Raw genomic sequence first — 25,700 nt, forward strand, 5'->3', positions numbered from 1 at the left:
GTGACAACGTCCTTCCGGATCAAGGAGGGGTCTGCTGGCTGAGCGTGGGTGTGATGGACCCAGGTCGCGATGCCGTCTACCTTGAGAGCGGTGGGGGCTGTCAACACCACGATGTAGGGTCCCTTTCAGCGCGGCTTGAGAGTCTCGGTGGTGCCTCTTGACGTAGATCCAGTCTCCCGGCCTGTACTGATGAGGTGTCGGGATCGGGCCAGCCTCGTAGATGGCACGGAGGCGTGGCCAAATGTCCTCGTGCGCCCTCTGGAGCCCGCTCAAGGAAAGAAAAAGTTCTTGATCTTTAAACTCAGCAATAAGTTCAGCTCGAAGGCTGGGAATAACAGGGGGTGGCCTGCCAAACATGATCTGGTAGGGAGTAAAACCCAGAGTGTAAGGAGTGTTTCTAACCTGGTAAAGGGCGTACGGTAGGAGAGTCACCCAGTCCCCGCCAGTCTCCATGGTTAATTTGGTAAGGGTCTCTTTTAGGGTTCTATTCATTCTTTCTACCTGTCCTGAGCTCTGGGGCCTATAAGCACAATGTAATTTCCAGTTTGCCCCTACTGCCTTGGCTACTGCCTGTGTTACCTGCGAGATAAAAGCTGGTCCATTGTCTGATCCTACCATGGCAGGAAAACCATACCTGGGTAAGATGTCTTCTAGTAGCTTCTTAGCCACCGTCTGAGCCGTTTCATGCTTGGTTGGGTATGCCTCCACCCAGCCAGAGAAGGTGTCTGTAAATACCAGGTCCTCGTGTAGTGCCTCGTCGAAGATGGTGGGTGAATTTTTGAAACCCTGAGGTAGCCGTGTCCAGGTGAGTTGCCCACTGTAGCCCTCCTCCGGATCATGCCACTCGAAGGCGAACAAGGGTTGGCTCTGGGGTGCCAGCGGCAGACTGAAGAAGGCACCCTTTAAATCTAGTACAGTATACCAGACCCTGGAGGGCGCCAAGGAGCTCAACAGAGTATATGGGTTGGGAACAGTTGGGTGTATGTCCGCGACCCTCTTATTTACTTCCCGGAGGTCTTGTACCGGTCAGTAGTCATTTGTGTGAGGCTTTTTGACCAGCAGTAAGGGGGTGTTCCAGGCAGACTGGCAAGGAACTAGTACCCCTAGGCTTCGTAGTCTCCAGATGTGTGGCTGGATCCCCTTCCGGGCCTCCTGAGACATGGGGTATTGTCTGATCCTTACTGGACTCTCGCCTGGCTTGAGCTCTACCAGGACTGGGGTCCTATGAGTGGCTAGTCCCATCCCCCCTGTCTCTGCCCAAACCGAGGGGAATTCTTATAGCCATCTGTCTATATTATCCTCTCTCGGGAGCGCCTCCTGGTGGAGGAGGTATTCATCCTCCAGTTTCATGGTCAGGACCTGGATGGGGTGGCCCTTGCCATCAGTGACCTGAGGCCCCCCTTGTCTGAAAGTTATCTGAGCTCCAATCTTGGTCAGTAAGTCCCGTCCTAACAGTGGGTAAGGGCATTCTGGTATTACCATAAAGGAGTGGGATACCCGGCCCGTTCCCAAATCTACTGTTCTTCGGGTAGTCCATGAATACTGGCTCATACCAGTTGCCCCTTGTACCCAGGACTTCTTGCTGGCTAGTTTTCCTTGTGGGGTGCGGAGGACCGAATGTTGTGCTCCGGTGTCGACGAGGAAGTCAACAGGGGTCCCCTCCACTTTAAGAGTTACCCTGGGTTCTGGGAGAGGGTCCAAACCCCAACTCCCCTAATCACTTAGTTCATCTACCTCTAGGACTTTTACTCAATCAGTCTTGCTTCCCTTTCTGCCGGCCCTTTTTGGACAATCTCGGGCCCAATGCCCTATCTCCTTGCAGTATGCGCACTGATCCTTCTGCAGCCTCTGCTTCCCCCCCTTGGTGGTTCCTTTACCTTTTCTTGCGTCGTCTGCCAGCTGCCGGAGACGGCGGTCTCGTTCCTCAGGGGAGTCAGCAGTGGTAGCTAGTAGTATTCTGGCCAGGTCTCGAGTCTGCTTACTGCTGGCAGCCGCCATGGCGCGAGCCTGCTTGTCTTCAGGAGGCTCCCGGTTATTATATACCTTTTCGGCTACCACCAGTAAGTCCTGCAGACTTTTTTCTCCTAGTCTATCTATTTTCTGTAATTTTCTCCTAATGTCTTTGGCCGATTGGTTTACAAAGGCCATGATAACAGCTGCCTTGCTTTCCGGAGCCTCTGGATCCATGGGGGTATAGGTACGGAATGCCTCCATGATCCATTCTAAAAAGGCAGCCGGAGATTCATCTTTTCCCTGTTGTACATTTCCTACCTTGGCCAAATTGGTTGGCTTTCTAGCAGACATTCGGAGACCCCCTATTAGAGTCTAACGGTAGACCCGGAGCCTCTCCTTACCTTCTGCCGTGTTGAAATCCCACTGTGGCTGAGTTAAGGGGAAGGAGGCATCTATCTGAGCCTGGTTGGTGGTGGGATTCCTGTCTGCACCCGGAACTAGTTTTTGGGCCCCATTGAGGATTCTTTCTCTTTCTTCAGTGGTGAACAGGACCTGCAAAAGCTGCTGGCAATCGTCCCACGTGGGCTGATGGGTAAAAAGAACAGAGTCTAATAAATCAATAAGCCCTGCCGGTTTCTCAGAAAACTTAGGATTCTGAGCTTTCCAATTGTAGAGGTCACTAGTGGCCAAAGGCCAATAGTGATGGGGCTGATTCCCCTCCGCATCTGGGGGTCCGGTGGCTCGCAGGGGCAGAATAGTGGAGTCAGTGGCGGCGGAGGCAGATTGCTCCCTCTGAGCCCTTTGTCTGGTAAAGGGCGGGCTTCCCCCTGGAGCGTTTCCGCCTCCCGCTCTCGGAACAGCGTCTGCCTCCCCCGGAGGGGGAGGATAGTGTTCTTCCGGCATCCTAGAGGGGTTATACGGGGGAGGAAAAATTAATTCTTCTTCAGTACCCCCCTGTAGGACAGGGTAGAGGGGTGCTGAAGGCTGGGTAAGACTTTTCCTCTTCTCTGTCTCCTGCAAAGCAAGAATGGGTTTTGGCTCTGGAGGGAGCGGGGTTAGGAAGGGCTTAAGCCAAGAGGGTGGGTCTTCTACAAGGTCCTGCCAAGTGATAATGTAAGGGAGCTGATCAAGATGGCCCATCTTAGGCCGAGAGATGATACTCCTGACTCAGTGGATGGTAGGGAGGTCGAAGGTCCCCTCTGGTGGCCATCCGACATTGAAAGTTGGCCACTCGCTAGAACAAAAAAACTGCCACCGACCCCTTCTGACTTCCACACTGAGGTTGTTAGCTCTTCCCCTCACATCCTTAAAGTGATCAATCATAATACTTAGAGGAGTAGTCTGAGTCTGTCCCATAACGTCCGTCCAGTAAGTCCACAGAACAAAACAGAGAAACACAAAAACAGACAAACAGATGGCCCCTAGAAAGTCTTCCAACTCCATGGAAGCAAAACTGCAAGCTAGCTTAGACCTTTGAGGGGATTCCATGTCCCTCCAAAGACGACGGCCTCACGCCGACCAGCGGGAACGACCCGCCTCGTCTCAGACCTTTGAGGGGATTCCACGTCCCTCCAGAAGGGAGAATCGGAACGTCTTCCGAAACTCCCGGCCCGTGGTCCTCCAGTGCATCCACTTAGACCGCGTCGGGCACTACCAGAATTCCAGAAATGAGCTCACACAGAAAAGACAGAACAAACAGACAGACACTAACCATGGCCAGTCAGGCTCTCCGGGTCGGGGGTCCCTCGGGGGTCTTGGGGATCCCGGGCCGAGCCCCCAAATGTTATGCCCAGAATTCGTGATCCTCAAATACCGCCAGGGAGCCGAGTCCGATGTAAAAGCAAAAGAGCCTTTATTCGAGCTAGCTCGAGCTCAATCCCCTACCTGTACCGACGCAGCGGTGAGATACCGGGGAGAGAGAGCGAGTTTCAAAAGGACAAAGGTTTTACTGGGGCCTAGGGGCAGTTGGTGAGGTAATGGCTATGGCCTCAGCCAATTGGCTAGGGAAGGGTCCTGGGGAAGGGTCCAAGTCCTGTTAGGCAGGTGAGGGGGTGGTTACTCAAGGGGAGGAGGTGTGGTCAAGGTGAAGGACACAGAACAAGATGGAGTCGGCCGGCGTAGGCCCGCCCTTTCAAAGTCAAAAAAGGATTCCATTATTCACAAATTAAAACCAGTTTAGTGGAAAACTTCTCCCTTCGTGCAGAGATTGATGTGACCACTGTAGTATCAATATTTTTCCTATTTGTAAGTTAGATGGAAGTCAAGAATTACATCTAATACAGTTCACAGGAGGCCATGTCACACACTCTTGGACTTTTCCAGAAGAATGTGCCAGTGAGGTGGCTGTTTGGCCATCCATGGTCCTTGCCCATTATTTAGTAGCGATGCATACATACACACATAGGCATTGACCTCCCTCTCTACTGCTCACTCATTCAGCCATTTCTTCTCATTGAGGTGACTGCTGCCATGTCAACTTTATATACAAACAAAGCAAAGCAGCATGAGGAAGCCCAGCTTTACATAACATACCAAACCTACTGAGTCCTGGGCAAGGATACTCTAGAGGAGCATGAACTTCAAGTTGTTTCACTTCTAACCCAACAATGGGCTCAATTTGGAACTGAGTTGCAAAGTTGCTAACTCTTATACCAGTGATTTTCCCACATCCCAGGGTTTTACTTCCAAAGAAGCGAGCGCTCAGAATCTTTCATAAATAAAATCTGTCTCTCCTGTACTACACTGAGATTTTATACCACCTGGAAAACGAGCTTGGATCTGATATTACTGGTGCCAGAGCTAAGGGCTTTCAGGATTTAATGCAAAATAAGATTTCATTTTCTTCAATTAAGATGTCAGTCCACCAGCATTTTTTCTCATCAGTGAGCAGTGAGTGTTATGTTCAGCACTTACTTATTTCCCTGGTTCATCTAAAGGATACACATGCCATTTTGACACTAAAGATTTAATAAAAATGCATCTTTTGAGGGGGATATTACTCTTTTGAATATCACCAGTAAAAGTAGACATAGTTTCAAGAATATGACTTTCATTTCCAAAAGCAATATGTATTACTTTGCACAGATAAAAAAAAAAAGTAATCATTCTAAAATAAATGGACACTTTATTTCTATTTTTAAAATTCTTTCAGTTATTTAAAAAGTTTCCTATTATTTATCTCATCTGCCCCCTCCCCTTTTTTTGTGAGTGAGGACTATTTTTCCCTCAAATGTCAGACTTGGTCTTTGAATTATATTAAGCATTCTATAAGATCTTATCTCCATAATATCAATTCAATCATTATTTTCCTTTCCTTGAGGGCCAATTCATTTATTCTCACTTTTCTCAATAACAAATGTGGAGAAAAAAAATCAGGGAATAAATTCGCTTGTCCTCAATTTTTTCCTGTTCTCTTAGGTTGTTGGCATTATGTGATTTTTCTCCAAATCTTCGTTCATAATTTGTCCTATTAACCACACAGTTCTATGATGGTTGTTGTAGACAGAGGCAACATATACACAAGCGATTCCTCCTCCAGCAGCCACCCTGTGGTGCTCTCATACCTTCTCCCTTCCAGAAGTCTGTGCTTCCTGATCCAATCTCTTCTGGATTCTTTGGTGACAACCCCCTCAACGTTAGGGCTTTGACGTCCTCAATTCCACACACCCAACAGGGCTCTGCCTATTCTCTCCCCATGCAGGTATTGTGTTCAAGTGCTCATGGGATTTTTGTTTTGTTTTGTTTTGTTTTGTTTTGTTTTGTTTTGTTTTTTAAGTAAGCTCCATACCCACCACGGAGCCCAACGCGGGGCCAGAACTCAGGACCCTGAGATCAAGATCTGAGCTGAGATCAAGAGTTGGACGCTTAATCGACTGAGCCATACAGGTGCCCCAAGAGCTCGTCATTTTATATTTAATGTCCACACATGTGATCTTTTCCATTAGTGTAAAATAATAAAGACTTGTCAAAATGGGTAAAAGAACTTTGACCAGCTCTCTTTCTCCAAAATGTCACTGAAAATTCTCTCAGACATTGTTGCAACCAGTCAGAGAACACCTATTCATGTCAGGAATGGTCTTCCGGCTCAGTGCTTTGTTACAAAATCCTCCATTAGACCCTGGGTTCTTATTCTGAATGACACCGGCTACATTCTATGAGGGGAAGAAACTCTAACTTTCTTTGCTTCTTGTTCATCTCAGATAAACTCTCTCGAAATTCTAATGCTTCTTCTTGCTGTTTTCATTAATTTATTTTTTTTTAACTAAGGCCTCCATTTTTTGCTACATTTCTGGATCCTTTGGCATTTTTTCTGCCCATAGACAAAGAGAAGGGCTCCAAACTTCAGAAGGGGAGACTGTCCAGGAGAGCCTGTAAGACCATTTCCAAATGCTGGAGACCATGAACCTCAAGTATGTTTGGCGTCTATGGTAGGTAGACCGGTGGTCCCCCAATGATTCAATGATGTCCACATCCTAAACCCTAGAACCAGTGAATATGTCACTTTACATGGCAAAGGGGATTTTGCAGATGGATTAAGTTACAGGCCATGAGATGGAGAGACTATTCTGGATTATCTGGGTGAGCCCAATGTAATCATAAGGTTCTTATAAGAGGGAGGCAGGGGAGTCAGAGTCAGAGGAGATGTGAAGACAGAAGGAGAGGTGGAAGTGATACAGAGCCACAGCCAAGAATGGCTGCTTCTAGAAGATGGAAAGGAAGGGAAAAGATCCTCCTCCAGAGCCTCCAAAGGAATATAAGCCTGCTGACACCTTGATTTCAGCCCAATGAGACCCTTTTGGACTTCTGACTCCAGAAATGTAAGATTGTAGATTTGTGTTATGTTAAGCCACCACATTACAGCAGCCATAGGAAATGAATGCAGGGTCTTTAATTTCTTCACATACCCCCTAAATTCTTTTCATACTATTGTCATTTGCCCTTTAATGTCTGGTATTTGTTAACATTCTTTCTCCCCTCTGTTTTCTGCCTGCACTTCAACGAAAATCTCTAAGTTCTGTGCCATGACGTCATCCCCTAAGTGGCCTAGCCTGGCATCCTCTCTTAACCGACCTTCCCTGTGTCTTTGTCCCCACACCCTCTTCTGCCTGCAATATACACTCTGGAGGCAGCCGCCTGCTCTTATACAGGGGCTCAGCATCACCTTTGCCTCCTTGTCCTCTCTAGGACTCCCTCTCGAGACATGTTCTGTCCTGTTGAAGTTAATCAATCCTTTTTTTTCCAAGGGCATCTAACAAAAGTGTATCCCTACCTTACATCCCACTTTTCATATTAGTGCCACTAACAGATCTTGTCTCTCCTTAGCTTTCTTAAAATCGATCTCTTTGGTATATGTTTCCTTAGTTCTAAGGTGTGTGTGTGTGTGTGTGTGTGTGTGTATAATATAAACCTGTTATCTTTTATTCTAAGAATAAATCTTTATCTGATTAACTTCAAATAAGAAACACTCCATCTTGGGGTGCCTGAGTAGCTCAGTTGGTTAAGTGTCTGACTCTTGGTTTTGGCTCAGGTCATGATCTCATGGTTCGTGAGTTTGAGCCCCATATCAGGCTCAGCACTGACAATGTGGAGGCTGCTCGGGATTCTCTCTCCTTCGCTCTCTTCCCCTCCCCCACTCGTGTACATGCATGCTCTCTCTCTCTCAAAATAAATAAACTTAAAAAAAAGAAAAGAAAAGGGAACACTCTGTCTTCTATGTCTGAACACCTCTGCCTCCCAAATTTATTTCTCCTGAAGGAGCTCTAACTAAGTTGATCCACTTTTTACTCTCAGAAAAATATTAACTGATTCTGTCTTCTCTGTTCCCCCAATCAGTCATGCTTTCATTTAAAATGTTAAGGCATGCACATATTCTCAGATAATACTTCTAAAAGGCCATTTTTTTTCTCCAAGATTCCAATTCCCTTGAGACTGAGTATCTACCTTCTGTTTAGAAAGTTTGATCTCCCATAAGAGGGCAGGGAGTTTCCCCTCAAGCTGTCTGTAGTGTGAACATAAGTTGATAACTTTTTCAGGAAAGCAATGTGGCAACAAATTTCAAGGCCCTTAAAATCACAGATCTTCCTTTGACACAGAAATCCATGGAATAAGTTTCATAAAATTAAAATTTTATACAAATTCATGACAAATTTATTTGTGAAATAACTGGAGACACAAAAATATTTATACAAATATATTTATGATGGAATAATTTATAGAAAAATATAGAAAACCAAATAACTACTCAATAATTTATCATGTTATTTATTTTTTAATCTTGGTATATATGTTAAAAACTACATGAGTTCAGCCTGATGCTCCTTGATATCATAGGGTTTATTTTAGTTTTTAATTTCCTTATTTGTGTTGATCCTTTATTAACAACAAGTAAGTATAACCTTGTAAAATCAAACATTCTATAGGTGCTGGAAAAAAGAGATTTCTAAAGTTTATTTAGTGACATAGGAAAGTTCTCATAATACAAATATAAACAAAACAACCCCCCTCAAAACAAACAAGTTACAAGGTGAATATATAAAATGGACTGAACTGTAGAAAACACACACAAAAATAGAAAATACTGAAAAGGAAATACTCAAATACATTAACAATATTTATCTCTGTTAACAATGCTACAGGTGTTTTATTGTATTCTTTGTGTTTTCTATATTTTCCAATTTCTTCAGAATAAACATCTGTAACTTTATAATCAGAAAAAAAAAACCAGTTCTTTAACAGATGAACAACATAGCTAGTGATTAGCAGTGCAAACTGGAATGACAATGTGTGGGGTCATCATCATGAGTCTAAGTAACACAGACAAGTACAGTGCTTATAACAGTGCCTGCCCTATAGTCAGTCCTGTATGAGAGAAGGTCAATACAGGCTATGGTACATGGATTGTCAAGCCAGCTCTTCCACATACATAGGTAACAGTTACAGGAGCTGCAGTGACTGTGTGGCCAAAGTTGACCAGTCCAGGCAGCAGCAAACATCTGAGCCAAGCTGACCAATCACCACTTTTTCCTAGGAATCATGGAAGAGACCTAAGAAAAGAATCAGTCTCTCTGTAATGCCTGGTCTGTAATATGTAAAAGTAGGAAATATTAGATTTTTTCCCTATTAGCTCTTAACTTACCCACTGCCTCAATCATATGACCTAGGTAAGTCATTTTACCCAGTCTTCTTATGTAGGGTGGTCATAGTGTCTGGAAACATAGATGCCATTATTTTGGTGCACATTGCAATGTAATATTAATAAATCATTTATTTTCTATTATAAAAGATACATACCATAAAAGCGTGTATATTACATAAATATGCATGAGTTCATATTTCTAGACTTGGTAGCCAATCTGTAGAATAAACTAGAGAAAAGCAGAGACAGGAACTCACAATAGCATTTGAGTTCCTGGATCCACGTGGTACAGATGGTCAACTATCCTTCTTGCCTTTGTGTTACCCTGTCCTTCTTGTAAACTGATTTAGGATTTTGCAGTCATAAGAATCCTAACCAGTGTAAACCTTTTTAAAACCACTGCTTTTAGCATCCATCAGTGGTTCTTGCCCACAGCAGTTATTGCAATGTTCTAATGGTAATTATTGATTTCCCTCATTCCTGTGACATGTATTAACTGGAATTGTTCTGTAATGAAGAGTTTGTCTCTTCTCCTTTTACTCAATAATTTCTATAATGTGGACTCATGGATATTTATTGTATTCATTGGATGATAATTCAATGATATCATTTTTTATTTTGTTGTTAAATTGTTCCAGTTTTACCTACTAGGAGATCAAATCCTGTGTCTTCTTGACATTTTCTTTCTTTCTTTCTTTCTTTCTTTCTTTCTTTCTTTCTTTTTTTCTTTCTTTCTTTCTTTCTTTCTTTCCTTCTTTCTTTCTCTCCCTCTCTCTCTCTCTCTCCCCTTCCTTCCTTCCTTCCTTCCTTCCTTCCTTCCTTCCTTTATTTTTAATAATTCCTTACTTTCTGGCATTGAGCTCCAGGCTCATTTTGTATCATCGCTGCCCCAGCCCTAGAATCAACCTCTTCTCCAAGGAGTCCGGGCTTATTTGATTAGAGAATGGCATTTAGAAACCATTATCTGGGCATTAGGTGTGCTTATTGTTTTCAGGGTGTCATTGGTCTATGCTTTATCAGCAGTCAGAGCTAGGAAATATATGCATGCATACTAATCCATGTGTATACACACCTTTCTTTTTAATAATAATTTAAAATGATTTAGCATGTTATTTTTTTAAATCTTGGTATGCGTACTAAAAACTGCATGAGTTCAGACTGATGCCCCCTGATATCATAGGGTTTATTCTAGCCTTTAATTTGTTTATTTGTGTTGATGCTTTATTAAAAAGCAATACGAAGCCAGTGGACCCTTAGGCCCAGAACCTCAGTGAAGTCCAAGGAGGTCAGTCTACAGAACATGGTGATGTCAGGTGTGGTGCTGGGGACTGAATTCCCCAGACCCTCAGAAGTAGCCTGGGTAAAACCACATCAAACCTATTTTGACCCAGAAAATCCATGAAAGTCCTTTAAAGTCCTAGAAAAGCAAATACTATTGTTTCCCCTCTTCTATCAGAAGAGAGTAAACCAAGGCCCTTATACAATAGTGAAAATTGAATGGAATCATTCAACACTGCGAATTTGTTGCCATGAGTGCAAAACCATTTACTGTCTTGTTCTGAATTTGCTAGAATATAGAAAAGCATGGGAAAAGTGCCTATTGAAATAATAAATGTCATTTAAAATTTCTTTTGCTATGGATTTGTTTCTTTCACCTTGAAGATTTATCAAAGCTATCCACTTGAGGGTGGTGGTGGGAAACTGTTGTGAACTGAGGGTCTGAAATTCAGCCTTGGTGTTTCCTTGACTCACAGTGAGAAGCTGAAGTGTGTTTTCCCAGCTTTACTAATGTGAGGGCCCTGATGAGTGATGAATGTCATCACAGAGTGCCTCTGCTGGCCCAGGTATGTCCAGGTTGCTCTCAAAGCAGCTCTGGTTAGAGTCCCTCCAGCCTTGTCTTCTAAAAATAGAATACTAGACACACAAAAAAAGTAAAGAAAGAAATCAAAGCTGCCCATTCTGGCCCAGACTTTAGATCCTTTATGCGGCTTTTTGCTTTAACATTTTAGGAACATTCAGGTGTTAAATTTTTAACAGGCAGTTTCTAAGGAATTGAGTTCCTGGCAGCAGAGGAACTGGCGCAGAGGGAAGCTCCCTGAACTGCCTGGCATACGCTTTAGGGCCTATGGGGATAGACTGCCCCTTCTTTATCACAGTAGGTGTTGGCTATCTTCAAAAATAATTGTTCTCCTGACATTTTTTTGCCAACCGCAGAGTTGGAAAAAGCCCTTCCACGGTGTTTATCCTTCATTCAGACTGTTACAGTTTTTGTAATTTTTGGATGCTCATTGCTTAAAAACATCAAGGCCCATGAATCCCACTTTTAGAAATCCATCCTAGGTGTATATTAAGAAATGTACACACATATTTGCAGATTGTGACGTTCATTATATCATTGTGTATATCATCACAAAATGTTAAGAATCTAAATGTTAAGCATGGTTTAATAAGTGATGGTCATTCATCAATAAGATGGAATATAATGCAATTGTTTTAAAACATTTTCAAAGTCTATTTGATGATATTTTCATCACTCCAGTAAGATCTCTCTTCCCTGTGTGCCAGAGAGACTTTACAGGGGTGATGAAAATGTTCTAAAGCTGATTTATGGTGATGGTTGCACAACTTGGCAAATTTACTAAAAGCCACTGAATAGTACTCTTGAAATGTGTGAATTATATGATGCATAAAATATGTCTCAATAAAGTGAAAAAACTGCCAGTTCCCCAGGAACCTAGAACATCACTGTCATCCGTGGGTCAGAGCGAGGCATCATGGAAGATATAAGTAAATGGAAGGTAGTTCTGAGTTCCTTTTGCAGCTGTCATAATGGGTCCCCAGCCCTCCTATGATTATTCTCCTAGTTCCTCAGGAGAATATGTGTCCTTGGAGAGTTATCCTCAGTACCTGAAATGATTCCCATACTGGCATATTGGCTCCTGGACCCATTGAACAAGTTATGGTAATAAAATCACATTCTGGACCTGCCAATGGGAAGCAGCAGATACTCTAAAAGACCTGGGGAAACAGCTATGCCAGAGAGTGGGAGACAATTGCCACAAACATACACAGTGTTGCCCCAATAAAGCACTAGAGTCTAGTGTTCTGGGGCATGCTGGGATACACCTCCCTGGTGAAAGGCAAGCAGCCAGACCTAGCTTCCCCGCCCCCTCTGCCACCACCACAAAGTAGGCACATTTGAACTTTGGCAGCAACATATTCCATAATTTTTGAGCAGCCCACTCTGACTCATTTACTGTTCTCCCTAATTGCTTCCAGTTTTGAGAGGTGCCCAGAGGAAAAGACAAGTTTTCAAGTGATCAGCTGCAGTGCAAGCAGCTGGGTCAATCAACGTCTACAAACTGGCAGAGCCAATATGAGGGCAAAGTATCTGCAGCAGATTGGGCGGCTTTCTGAAGCCCGAGGCGAGTCCCAGTGGAAAAAGAGAGGCTCTGAGTCCTCGTCACTAGTAATTACTTTCCTTCTGAGAAACAGCTCTTGGTTTGTTATGAGGCCCTGTGGAAACGGAATGCCTGATTGTCATCACCAAGTGCACTAAACACTTGGCTGCCAAACCAATCCCCATGCTCACAACTCATACTCCCATCTCTGTGCCATTACCAAGACTGAAAAAGCTACATTTTCAAATTCCCGGTCACTTTTACTACTAAGAATGGGGTTATGTGTGGTCTCTGTCACAGTTCTAGCCGGTGAGGCCAAAGCAGAAGTCTTTGGAGGCATCTGGTGGAGATTTTCCTCTCCTGACACAATAGATCTAGGGACAAAAAGTTTGGAAAGAAGAATGTGGATTGTCTTTACAGAATAGTTCAAGAGTGTCAGAATACCTGTACTGTATGTGGTTGCTCGCCAGCTGGATGAGATGTCTTAATGGCTATTGGTCAGCGCCCTTCTCCAGCCACTCCATTGCTTACTCAATGCGACCCTAGTGAGTGACCAAAGTGCCAGGAAGGGAGGTTATGCACTGATTCAAAGACAGTTCACCATGCAAAGTGCCAGGTTGTTGACATTATTAACCAAACTGAGATTCTAATAGTTATGATGCCTTGGGGAACAGCCAGCTTCCCAGCGGCAAACTGACTACTTGAAACACCTTCCATCATGGAACACAGCCATTTTCCTGCACTGGAATTATTACTTATTTTGTGTTTTAGTTTTCTTTCATGATTCTTTTAGCATCTCCATCCCTGGGCTTTAGAAATACCTTTTACGTTGTCATACTGATTCATCTTGTATTGCTTCTGACAAATAAACTAATTTTATAAACAAAAGATAGTAAGGTAATACATTGATGTTCATGTGATTCCCTGGTTTTTACCAGGTGTCTCATTGTCCAGATATAGACATTATATATACATTAGTAAAATACATATTAAAGACTAGTTTTGACCCCAGCTGGGAGAAAACATTTTGCAAGTTTGGGATGCTGTCCTGTGGGTATAATATATGCACTGAACCAGAATTCAATATGTGGTGCTTTGTTAACTTTGGCCAAAAAACAGATTTCAGGGTGGGAATATGGGTGGCCCACCTCATGATGATTTAAAGTCTGGAGGGTGGGGAATAGGCCACTCAAAATATGCCACTTTGGCATAAAGATTATTTTGAGCTAAAAGCACTTGAAAACAGCAGGTGCAAGAAGAATGCTCTGATCTGTTTTCTTCCTGAAAGCAGGAGATGTACTCCCATGTGATAGACGTTCTCCCTGTGCCAGGAGGAAAGCAACATTCCCATCACCAGATGGGGAGCTGAGGCCATGGGAAATCTATTCAAACAGACTTTGTTAAAATACCTCTTATCTTCCTTTAGGGTCCCCATATATCTTTACTTTTCCACAGATGCTTCTCTTTGTTCAGTATAGTACAGAAATACTTAGGCCCAGCACCCCTCTGGGTCTTCATTTTCCTATGGAGGCTCCCACAAATGTGCAAGAAATCTGCATGCTTTTCTCCTGTTAATCTACTTTATGTCAATTTAATCCTCAGCTGGAGACCCTGAGAAGGTAGAGGTAAAATTTTTTTCCTTCCCTATAGTCCCAATGAAATATTTGTATTTCTGGTTGCTGTGATATAGTGCTCCTCTTGCTTGGAGGCTTACTAATTTACTAACTTACAACCTTTGGTGAACTGACCTACATGCAGGTCGAGCATGCAGGAATGCTTCTGGCAGGGGACACAGCAATGTCCCCAAGTTCTTGGCCATTTCTGCATCCCATGCCATTCGGCAGAAACAGGAAAGACAGCAGAGGAAGAAACGTTGTAGTGTTGGCTGGGAGAAATATTGGAATGCTGTTACACAATGGGAATAAGGAGGGGGCTGAACTGAACCCAGATGATCCCCCAGGGCCTCACACAACCATGCCCTATGCTCTGCCTGCATGTGGTCCAGCCCACCAAGGGTCGAGGTTCCTTGATGATGAAAAGTTGATTTATCCCAATGAGTCAACAGTAAATAGCTGAGGTACCAGTTGAAGACAGACAAAGCATGGAATAGGTTGTGGAGAATGTAGTTACTTCTATTTCCTTCCCCGTATGGTCATGCTTATGTTTATACTTTTTAAAATGATCTCCTTTACCGCCATATTGTAAGTAAAGTGTTCTGGTGATAGTAATGTTGAAACTGAGACCACAGTTGTAGATTATTGAGAGTGCATTACAGTGGACATAGAAGACTATCACACAAGAAACTTGGTGTTGTAAAGGAAATGATAATTTAGATTATATCCCAACAGAAACTGCTGTATTTTAGTTATATCAGGAATGGCTGTATTATTTTAGGTGGAACAACTTACTTCAAAAGTGCAAGGATAGAAGAAAGCTATATATGGTTGAGTACTCAAAGGCATGGTTTGTAGTAAATATCTCTTTTCTGTGTGAGGGGAGTGCTACCCTGATTCAAAGACTCTTCCATTCTTGAAACAATGCTTCATTATGAGTCTTTAAGGAAGACAGAGCCCTCTCTTCTGTCTCTCTCCAGACAGAAGCTGGAAATACCAGAATCTTCTTCTCATCACTGGTTCCCTGCAACTTGGAGCATGAATGCATGGCCTATGTTTGCCCAATTGTACATTCTGCCCAGACTCTGATCCTGCATGTGTGGCACAAGGTCTCTGAGATCTTTAAGATATGGGCCCCGATGGCATCCTAGCCAGACTTGCCTTGGAAGTGAGCTTGGCTTTGTTTGGTTTCCCAGATTCTGCTTCTCTTAAGACAGGTTCTTCAGTCTTCTTGCTGTTGCTTTATTATTTTTTAATATGAAATGTATTGTCAAATTTGTTTCCATACAACACCCAGTGCTCATCCCAACAGGTGCCCTCCTCAATGCCCATCACCCACCCTCCCCTCCCTCCCACCCCCCATCAACCCTCAGTTTATTCTCAGTTTTTAGGAGTCTCAAGGTTTGTCTCTCTCCCTCTTTAACTTTTGTTTTTCCTTCCCCTCCCCCATGGTCTTCTGTTAAGTTTCTCAGGATCCACATAAGAGTGAAAACATATGGTATCTGTCTTTCCCTGCATGACTTATTTCACTTAGCATAACACTCTCCAGTTCCATCCACGTTGCTACAAAAGGCCATATCTCATTCTTGTTGTTGCTTTAAATCACTCAACATCCTTCCTCTTCTCCTTACCTTATCTAACTCAGTTTCTCTCTCTTGCACCCAAGAATCCCTGGCAATACACCATGAAATTTGTCTTTATACAGAGTACTTTTCAAAAACAACACACTTTTTCTAGTAACAATTTGGTTTTGTTTAACCACAACTATTTGAGGTAGCTTGATAACATCATTGGAGCTTATGATTGAATGAATAGTTGATACTTTTTCTCAAATGCAATCAAATGAGTCCTGACTTAAGGATTTTAGAAAAATTGGAAAAAAAACAAAATGTAAGTTTTTTTCACAATCTATGTACTATGCATGTAATACTACAAACATTTATTAATCATTGCATAGATTTCAAGAACAGAAGTGTTGAATAGAACACACTAGTTGTTTTTTAAGAGTCCATGCTTCAAAATTATTAAAGTACTATGTGTACATGCAAGGTTTAAGGATAGTTCAGAAGAAAAAGTTATCAACACCACACTGGGGCCACAGGGAACCCCCACAGAATGGTGAATGCAACCTGAATTGCATCTAGAAAACTAAATAAAAGTATTTCTTCAAGCTGAGGGGACAGCATATACAAAGGCTTAGGGATATTTCACATAGTGCATCAGGAACTAGAAAGTGTTTGAAGCAGCTGGAGTACAGGTTAAGAGAAAGGCAATAAAGGAAAATAAAACCAGAGCATTGAGCAAAATCTAACTCATAGATAACCCTATATATTTTGTGAATAGCTAACATTTTTTCCTAAAGGTAAGAGGATTGTATGAGTTCACTGGGACCACCATAACAAAGTACTACGACCTGGTTGGCTTAAACAACAGAAGTTTATTTTCTCACAGTCCTGGAGGCTGAAAGTCATCGAGAGTGTCAGCATGTTGGGTTCCTCTTGAGGCCTCTCTCCTTGGTTTGTAAATGGCTGCCCTCTTGCCGTGTCCTCATGTGGTCCTCCTTCCATGCATGTCTGTGTCCTACCCTTTTATAAGAACACCAGTCATATTGGATTAGAGCCCACCCCAATGACCTCATTTTACCTTGTTATTTCTTTAAAGTTTCTACAACAAATACAGTCACATTCTGAGGTACTGGAGGTGAAGACTTCAACATATGGATTTAGGGGGCAAGGGTGAACAATGGTTCAGATCACATCATTCACAGAAGGGAGAAGTTAAGGGAGAAAATACACCAAGAGCTAATTTTAAAAATCTTTAGTCAGTCTCAGTGAGGCTGTGCTTTATGATCAGTAAATTCTTGCTGAATTTCTCTTTATTTTCACTCTCATATATATAAAATCTAGAACTATCAAATAGTTCCTTGAGGTCTATAAGTTCTTTTTTGTTAATTTTTTTAATGTTTATTTATTTTTGAGAGAGAGTGAGAGACAGAGCAAAGTGGGGGAGGGGTAAGAGGGAGGGAGACACAGAATTTGAAGCAGGTTCCAGGCTCCAAGCTGTCAGCACAGAACCCGACATGAGACTCAAACTTATGAACTGTGAGATCATGATCTGAGGTGTCCATGTGAAGATGGACACTTAGCTAACTGAGCCACCCAGATGCCCAAGGTCTATAAATTCTAATAACTTATATTCCCCAGAGTGCCTACCATAGTATTCTGGGTGTGATATTTTGTTCAATTATATTTTGATTATTAAAATAAGGCTTATTGACTTGAATTTTTAGCTAAATAAATAAAATATTATGTGAATATATAGCAACATACACATGGCAAGATTTATTTCAAAGCATCTTGAAAACTATAAATAGTTACATCAACAGAAAACATAGCAACAGAATATTTGACTCACAGTTGCCCTCTGATAACATCAAACCATAATTATACCCCAGCAACTCAAAAGATGTCTTTTGGAAATTTTCATATGGAAATAAGGAACTTGAGAAATCACTTACAAAGACATCACAATTTAACCAAATGTCATAATTTAAACTGAATAGAGGTGATAAACCTGATTCTGGAACTCAAGAGAAAGTATAAGGAAATCTGTGTTTGGAAGGAAACAACACACACACACACACACACACATTTGTATACATACACACATGTATGTATAGTCTATCTTATCCCATTTCTTCTTTTACAACATTCCAGAAGTTTCAGTTGTCTATCAGTCTATCCTAAAATTTTGGAGCAAATTGTATGTTATGTTTTCAATACTAACTTTAATAACGTTTCTAAATACCCCATTTAAGTTAATTGCTAACTTGTAAAAACTTCTTTAATGAACATTTTTAAAACATATATACTTTATGAGACAATATTTTCTGCATCTATTGGAAAGTTTTGAGAGAGTTGATTTTTCCCTATAACTTATGTTGACAATAATCTTATGAGGCTTCTTACATGTGCTTGACATATTGACAGTGTTATTGAACAGGCTGGTTGGCAGGTGAAGATCTGTCATCAGTGTGGTGCTGTATTTATAGAAATATGAAATTAAAAACTCAACTCATTCAATAATTCACACCTTGAAAAAACTAGTTCCAGAGGCAAAATTCCAAATCCTCCATAAGGGCATGTGGGCCTTGGGAAGCCCAAGCCCCTCAGAGAAATGAAGGCAACTACATCCTTGTCCTCATTCTTCATGTCTTAAACCATTTCCTTTTAATGGAGGCTTTCTTGTTTTTTCTTGGTAAGTTGTTACTTAAATTCCAGTTAGTTAACATACAATGTAATATTAGTTTCAGGTGTGCAATATAGTGATTCAGCACTTCCATGCATCACCTGGTGCTCATCACAAGTGCACAACTTAATCCCCATCACCTATTTCATCCATTCCCCCACCCGCCTCCCCTCTAGTAACCATCAGTTTGTTCTCTATAATTAAGAGCCTGTTTCTTGGTTTGCCTCTCTGCTTCTTTTTTGTTTTTTTATTTGCTCATTTGTTGTTTCTTAAATTCTATTATGAGTGAATTCATATAGTATTTGTCTTTCTCTGACTGACTTATTTCTCTTGGCATTATACTCTCTAGCTCCATCCATGTCATTGCAAATGGTAAGATTTCATTCTTTTTTATGGCTGAGTAATATTCTTCAATGGAAGCTTTCTTGACACATGTGCTCCCATAACCACCAAAGAAGGAAATGGGGAATGTGGCAAATTCTCTGTTAAAGCTTTCATCCAAAAGTGGCACACTTTATATTTTATTGGACAAAGCAAGTCACCTGGCAACACCTAACTTTTAGGAGGAAGAAAAGTTTAATCCTTCTATGTTCCCATAAGCAGGAAAATAGGAAAATTATTAGTGAACATGACCTTAGATTTGCTGCTGAATTCTTAAATATGACACTAAAAGCATGAGCAACAAAAGAAAAAGTGGATAAATGTGACTGCATCAAAATTAAAAACTTTTGTACATCAAAAGACATTATCAAGGAAGTAAAAATGACAACCTACAGAATGAGATCAAATATTTGCAAAAATCTGGTAAGGGTCCAGTATCCAAAATACATAAAGAATACAGACCCCTCAGGAACAAAAGGTAAACAGCCCTATTAGAAAACAGTGAAAGAATTTAAACAAGCATCTCTCCAAAGATATGCAACTGCCCAACAAGCACATGAAAAGATGCTCAGTATCATTAATCATTAGGGAAATGTAAATCAGAATACCACTTTGCATGTACTGGGATAGCTATAATAAGAAAGAAGAAAGAAAGAAAGAAAGAAAGAAAGAAAGAAAGAAAGAAAGAAAGAAAGAAAGGAGGGAGGGGAAGGGAAGGGAAGGGAAGGGGAAGGAAGGAAGGAAAGAAGGAAGGAAGGAAGGAAGGAAGGAAGGAAGGAAGGAAGGAAGGAATAAGGAAAGAAAGAAATCAGGGAAGGAGAAAGAAAATAACAAATGTGAGTAAAGACATGGAGAAACTGAACTGGAGCCTTCATACATTCTCATACATTGCTGGTGGGAATACAAAATGGTGCACCTGCTGTAAGATAGTCTGTAAGTTCTTCAAAAAGTTGGTCATAGAATTACCCAGCAATTCCACTCCTAGATATATACACCCCCAAAATGAAATATATATATATATATATATATATACGTATATATATGTATATATATATATATATACATAAATATATATGTATATATACATATATATATGTAAACACTTGTACATCAGTGTTCACAGCAGCACTATTCACAATAGCTAAAAGGTGAAAACAACCCAAAGTTGATTGACAGGTGAATGGGCAAACAAAATGTGTTATATAACGGCTTAATAAGGTTTTCCTTTAGGGTAATGAAAACATTTGGGAACGTGACACAGGTGGTGGTTTCACAATATTGTGAATACACTAAACACCACAGATTATACACTTCAGTTGTACATTCCAATGGTTCATTTTATGTGAATTTCACCTCAAGTTTTATTTTTTAATTTTTTAAATGTTTATTTTTTTAGTTTATTTATTTTGAGAAGGAGAGAGCACAAGTGGGGAGGAACAGAGAGAAAGGGAGAGAGAGAGAATCTCAAGCAGGCTCCACACTGTCATTGCAGAGCCCGATGTGGGGCTCCAACTCCCAAACCATGAGGTCATAACCTGAGCTGAAATTGAGTCTGATGCTTAACTGACTGAGACACTCAGGCACCCATAAATGTTTATTTTTTGAAAAAGAGAGAGCACTTATATGTGTGCACAAGTGGGGGATGGGTAGAAAGAGAGAGAGGGAGAGAGAATCCCAAGCAGACTCTGAACTGTCAGCGCAGAGCCTGACATGGGGCTCAAACCCATGAACTGTGAGATTATGACCTGAGTCAAATTCAGATGCTTAACTGACTGAGCCACCCAGGCACCCCACCTCAATTTAAAAAAAAAAAACTAAGAAAATTGAAAATAAGTTAAATGCAATTTGAGAATATCTGACAATTGTATCCCTCTCAATCACTTGAATTTTGGTAGAAGTTTTTGTTTTGTAGAGTGAATTGACAGCTGGCAGTTTTGAGTTGCCCAAGGGAGGGTGTCACACAGGAGTCTGTCATTTGTCCTCTCTGCGGTTAAGAAGGATGAAACCTTCATCCAAGACTATAGAAACTTGAAAGCCTTTCAGACTCCAATGATGATGGTGGTCTTTTCTCTGGGATGATCTGATTTGCTTACATAATCAAGAAATTCCTCAACCCAAAAGCTTCTAGTAAAGGGGCAATATTATTATAATCTCTATGTTTCCATGTGCACATAAGGAAAAGATTAATGTGTCGTTATGATTCTGAAAAATTCCTTATTTGAGCCTCAAGTTTTAGGGTTTTGCCTCTTAACTACTGTATTTCTTATCAACAATAATTGATACCTCACACACAAAATGGGACGACCGTAAATCAATCATCCTATAACACTGTTCCAGCATTTAGACCTGAGTAAAATGATGTCCCTCATTGTTTAGATACACATTAAATTCCCTGGTGAATCCATGGAATGAAAGGATGATAAAACAAGAGTGTCCATGGAAGGAAGCATTTAATCATACTCCACGAGCTGTTATGGGGAGCTGGGACGGGGGATGGTCTCCAAGCAGACCACATAATGTTGTCGCATCATTTTGGATAAACACTGCAAATATCTAATGCGTAATCTCTTCAGGATGATGGCACTTTACAGGGAAACTGTAATGGGTGTGAAGAATTCATAGGCATCTGCCACGCACAATTTAACTAAACAATTTGCCAGTCCTGTCTTCTAAAGTGGCATTTTTAACACTTGCATAAAGCAACAACATAAAAGACAGAACAATCTTACATCTATTCAAAAGGACAACCAGTTCTTCTAATAAAAGCACAGCAAGGCATATAGATTCCGTGGAGTTAATATGCTACCGAGCTACACCAGAATCCCTGGAGTCATTAAGACAATTAAGTCACTAAATGACATAGAGAAGAGGTTGGATTCCTTGGTCAAGAAAGAAATAAAAATTATGAACTTGGTACAGGTTTCCTTATTTATAACACCATAGAAAACTACTCTTTTGTTCCTTCCTCTGTTTTTTTCTTCCTCCAATTTGGAGAATGCCACCCTTAGATATAATTTCAAAACACCAGCTGATGCAGGGCCAGCCTTGAGTGCCCAGTCAGCAGTAAAAAGGGTAGAAGAGAGAAAGAGCTATATTAACAAAGTTCCAAAGTCTCCTACCAGCTGCTCCCCAAGGATCCGAATTCCCACCAACAACTGGCTCCAAACCCCAGAGGAATTCAACAAAATGAGTGTAAAAAGGAAGGTTCAGTTAAGTGAGGAGTGTGATTTCTAATATGAAAAAATATATATTTTGGTATGTGTGTGGAGAATAATAGTTTTCAAAGAGAATTTAAGGGGAGGAGTAACCTAGTCTCAGAAGCTGAGGTAAGCAGAACCACTTCCTGTTACCTGAAATGAAAAGTCAGCTGACATCATCTTTTTCCCTCCGGAAACTAGAGTATTTTTAGAAACCACATTGCTATATATTACACAATAAAATTTTAGGTGCCTCTGAACCCACTAAGAAGTTATGGCCATAAAACTGGAACCTTCTGGAGACCCAGAAAGGAAAACAGTGTTAGAAGAAGGTTCTTAAATCAGGAGACTATAGACGCTGGAGAGGATGTGGAGAAATGGGAACACTCTTGCACTGTTGGTGGGAATGCAAACTGGTGCAGCCATTCTGGAAAACAGTGTGGAAGTTCCTCAAAAAATTAAAAGTTACCCAACAATAGCACTGCTAGGAATTTACCCAAGGGATACAGGAGTGCTGATGCATAGGGGCACTTGTACCCCAATGTTTATAGCAGCACTTTCAACAAGAGCCAAATTATGGAAAGAGCCTAAATGTCCATCAACTGATGAATGGATAAAGAAATTGTGGTTTATATGCACAATGGAATACTACGTGGCAATGAGAAAGAATGAAATATGGCCTTTTATAGCAACGTGGATGGAACTGGAGAGTGTTATGCTAAGTGAAATAAGTCATACAGAGAAAGACAGATACCGTATGTTTTCACTCTTATGTGGATCCTGAGAAACTTAAAAGAAGACCATGGGGGAGGAGAAGGAAAAAAAAGTTAGAGAGGGAGGGAGCCAAACCATAAGAGACTCTTAAAAACTGAGAATAAACTGAGGGTTGATGCGGGGGTGGGTGATGGGCATTGAGGAGGGCACCTGTTGGGATGAGCACTGGGTGTTGTATGGAAACCAATTTGACAATAAATTTCATATTTAAAAAAAGAAAAATAAATAAATCATTATGTCGTATACCTTAAAGTAATACAATGTTATATGCCAATTATATCCTAATAAAGTTAGAAAAAAAAAAAAAGAAAAAGGTTCTTGTCCTTTGTGTGGGCTTACCTAGAATGAAGTGTTCTCAGATGGATTTGAGGAACGTCTAGATCATTCTTCTTGTCTGTTTCTCTGAACTTCCTTAGCTGTGATGATTCGATAATAATTAATGTATAGTGTAGCAGGATTCTCACACACAGTCGTGACACCGAGCTTGTCTTTCCAGGAAGCAACTTTACTCCTGCTGGCACCTCTCAGTTGGGTTTGTACCCGAAGAACTGAGCCCCGAATGCCATATGGCATAGTTTTTTTAAAATATATTTTCTACTTTTTTGTCTCCCATATATGGTAACACACATAAACATGTAGTCTGATTAAGTGCTCTCATGTTACCAGGTCATGAGGGATGTTGTCATGTATGCACATAGCCAGGTTACCTTGAGGTTTTTTGTTTTTTGTTTTTTGTTCTCCTTAGGGAGGGGACCCTACCACAATAGAGGTGGAGGATGGGAGATAAGCAAGACCATTTTCAATTTGGAGGGGACCATGATCTCCACTACTCTGTCATTTCTCCAAAAAGTGGTGAAATAAGGACCAATTATAAGAATGAGTCCTTTCCTCAGAACATTCTAGATTTAGCTTTGTTAGTTTAGAGAATTTCTGAAAATTCTAGACTACCCGGGCAAGTGGCCAGAGAGTGATGATTACTGTGTCCAGAAGGAAACATGCACTGGGTGGGGGGTACTCCAACACTGTTTTGGGGCACTGTCCAGAGCCACCAGCTGGAATGTTAACAGGGTTGGAAAGGTCCCTTTTCCTGAAGCTCCATCTCCATCATAGCCCTGTCTGTAAACCATCCCTCTTCTGCTCTGCCCAGAATGCCTTAAACTGTATAAACTCAGTACTGAAGACTGCTGGAATGTCACCTGTCAGTGAGTGAAAGGGGACAGGGAAGTGACCCTGGCTTGGGTAGAAAGGACACACAGGAATTATCCAGGGGTAATTCAGAAAAATAGAAGTCACTCTAGATATTTTAAACAGAGGAATTTCATTCTGCAGCTCAGTTACACAAATGACCAAAGAGCTAAGAACATAAAGAGGGGGCAGTAAGGCAAACCAGAGGTTTGTTCCTCCTAGGGCTGGAAGGACAAAGAGATGAAGGGGTACCAATGGATCCGGGATCTTGGGCCACCTCCCAGAAGCTGGAAGCCAGGTCCACATGTGGATGGGCTTTCCACGGGAGCCCGGGGCCACTGAGCGGGTTTAGTCACTACCAAAACAGCAGCCCCGGCTGAGGCCCCGGCCCCCAAGCCTCCATCATGTCCCCTCTGCTGGCCTGCCTTGGCCATGGTCTTGTAATGGCACTGTCCAGGGGGTTTAGAGATGGAATGGGCATGCATTAGAAAAGTGCTTCTGATCCAGTATTCCCCCATGGGTTAGCCATTTTTGCTGTTTGCGATCACTCATAACACAACTGTTAACTAGACCTCGTTCTGAAAGGTTCTGCACATTGAAGAGTCCTGAACTACTTAAGATCTCCCTGTCTCACATCAAAGTAGCAGGACTATTCTAATTAACTGGCTGGTTCTTTCAGAGAAATGAGCTACTCGTGGTCTTTTTGATGTTCTTCCAAGCATAAATTATCCACTCAACCCATATCTCACATCTGAGTCAAACGTGCTTGGGGAAAATGAAATATAAATAGACAAAACTTCATATCCCAAACCACCCACCAAATACTTGGAAGAGGGAGAGGGGAAAATAATTTGTTTGTAGGGGCCATGGTTTAAAAAATTCATGCAGTTCCCTCTTTTTCTCCTGTTTTCTGAAGCCTTTATTTTCACTGCTAGTTCAAGAAAGAAGGGCTGAATAAACAGCTGCTTCATCTCTGGCACTTATAAATTGGAAATGGATTTTTAGTAATGCAGCAAAATTCTGTACCACAAAAATCGATAAACCCCATGGACTGTGGTGTAGGGATCTGACCTAGTTAAGGGATGCACTAAAGGATTAATAAAATATAGTGGCAACTCTTAGAATTTAGTGTGTTTCTCTGGCTCACCCTCTTCCTACCTGCCTGCAGGTACATCTCTTCTGCAGCCACATAGCTCAGTGTGCACACATGCTGAGCTCAGTTCCTGGGGGCTCACACTCCACAGCCACTCCGCTCTGATGCCACCATCACTCTATTCATCTGCACAGCCCTGACCCAGCCTACCCATCCCTCCCTCCTCAAAACCCCTCCTGCCCAGTCCCAGCCCTTTGTCCCCTGGGCTCACTCTCAGTGCACAGAGAGCAAACCTTCTTCATCTCTCTCTGCCCTCCTCCATCACTGGAGCACTCCTCAAGAATATAGACAACATGAGTGCCAAGCACAGGGAGCAATTCTGAACTAATTATTTTAGTTTACTGTGATAAGCTATAACAAGCATAAAGCCCCCTTCCCACCTTCATGTTTTGGTCCATTTTATTTCACATCTATGATGCCCTTCTATTGTTCTCCTCTTTGGCTGCTCAAATGCTCACCACTCACTAAGAACAAGTTCAATTCCCTCCTCCTCCATGAAGCCCTCTAGGACTGCCCTTTATTGATTGATTATTCCCCCCTCTAAAATCCTATATGTGTCTTTATGCTAACCACAGTTTGGTTCAGAAAAATTCTCTGCTTTGCCTACTTGGGTGTTCTTGTGTCTTTGTCTTTTCCCTCCAAATGTATTAGAAGGTCCTG

At 41.7% G+C, this 25,700-nt stretch overlaps 1 protein-coding gene across 1 annotated transcript; it reads right to left on the bottom strand.

Annotated features, from left to right (window-relative positions):
• Nucleotides 1–1,326: 1,326 nt before the first annotated feature.
• On the bottom strand, nucleotides 1,327–24,405 carry LOC122215223 (the record flags this gene model as incomplete). Its single annotated transcript, XM_042930319.1, is given in 2 exon segments — nucleotides 1,327–2,752; nucleotides 24,140–24,405. Coding segments are annotated over 2 exon segments (1,692 nt in total), but the record flags the coding sequence as incomplete, so codon positions are not given.
• Nucleotides 24,406–25,700: the final 1,295 nt, after the last annotated feature.

The sequence above is a fragment of the Panthera leo genome, chromosome A3, assembly GCF_018350215.1.
Source record: "Panthera leo isolate Ple1 chromosome A3, P.leo_Ple1_pat1.1, whole genome shotgun sequence".
Classification (NCBI taxonomy): domain Eukaryota; kingdom Metazoa; phylum Chordata; class Mammalia; order Carnivora; family Felidae; genus Panthera; species Panthera leo.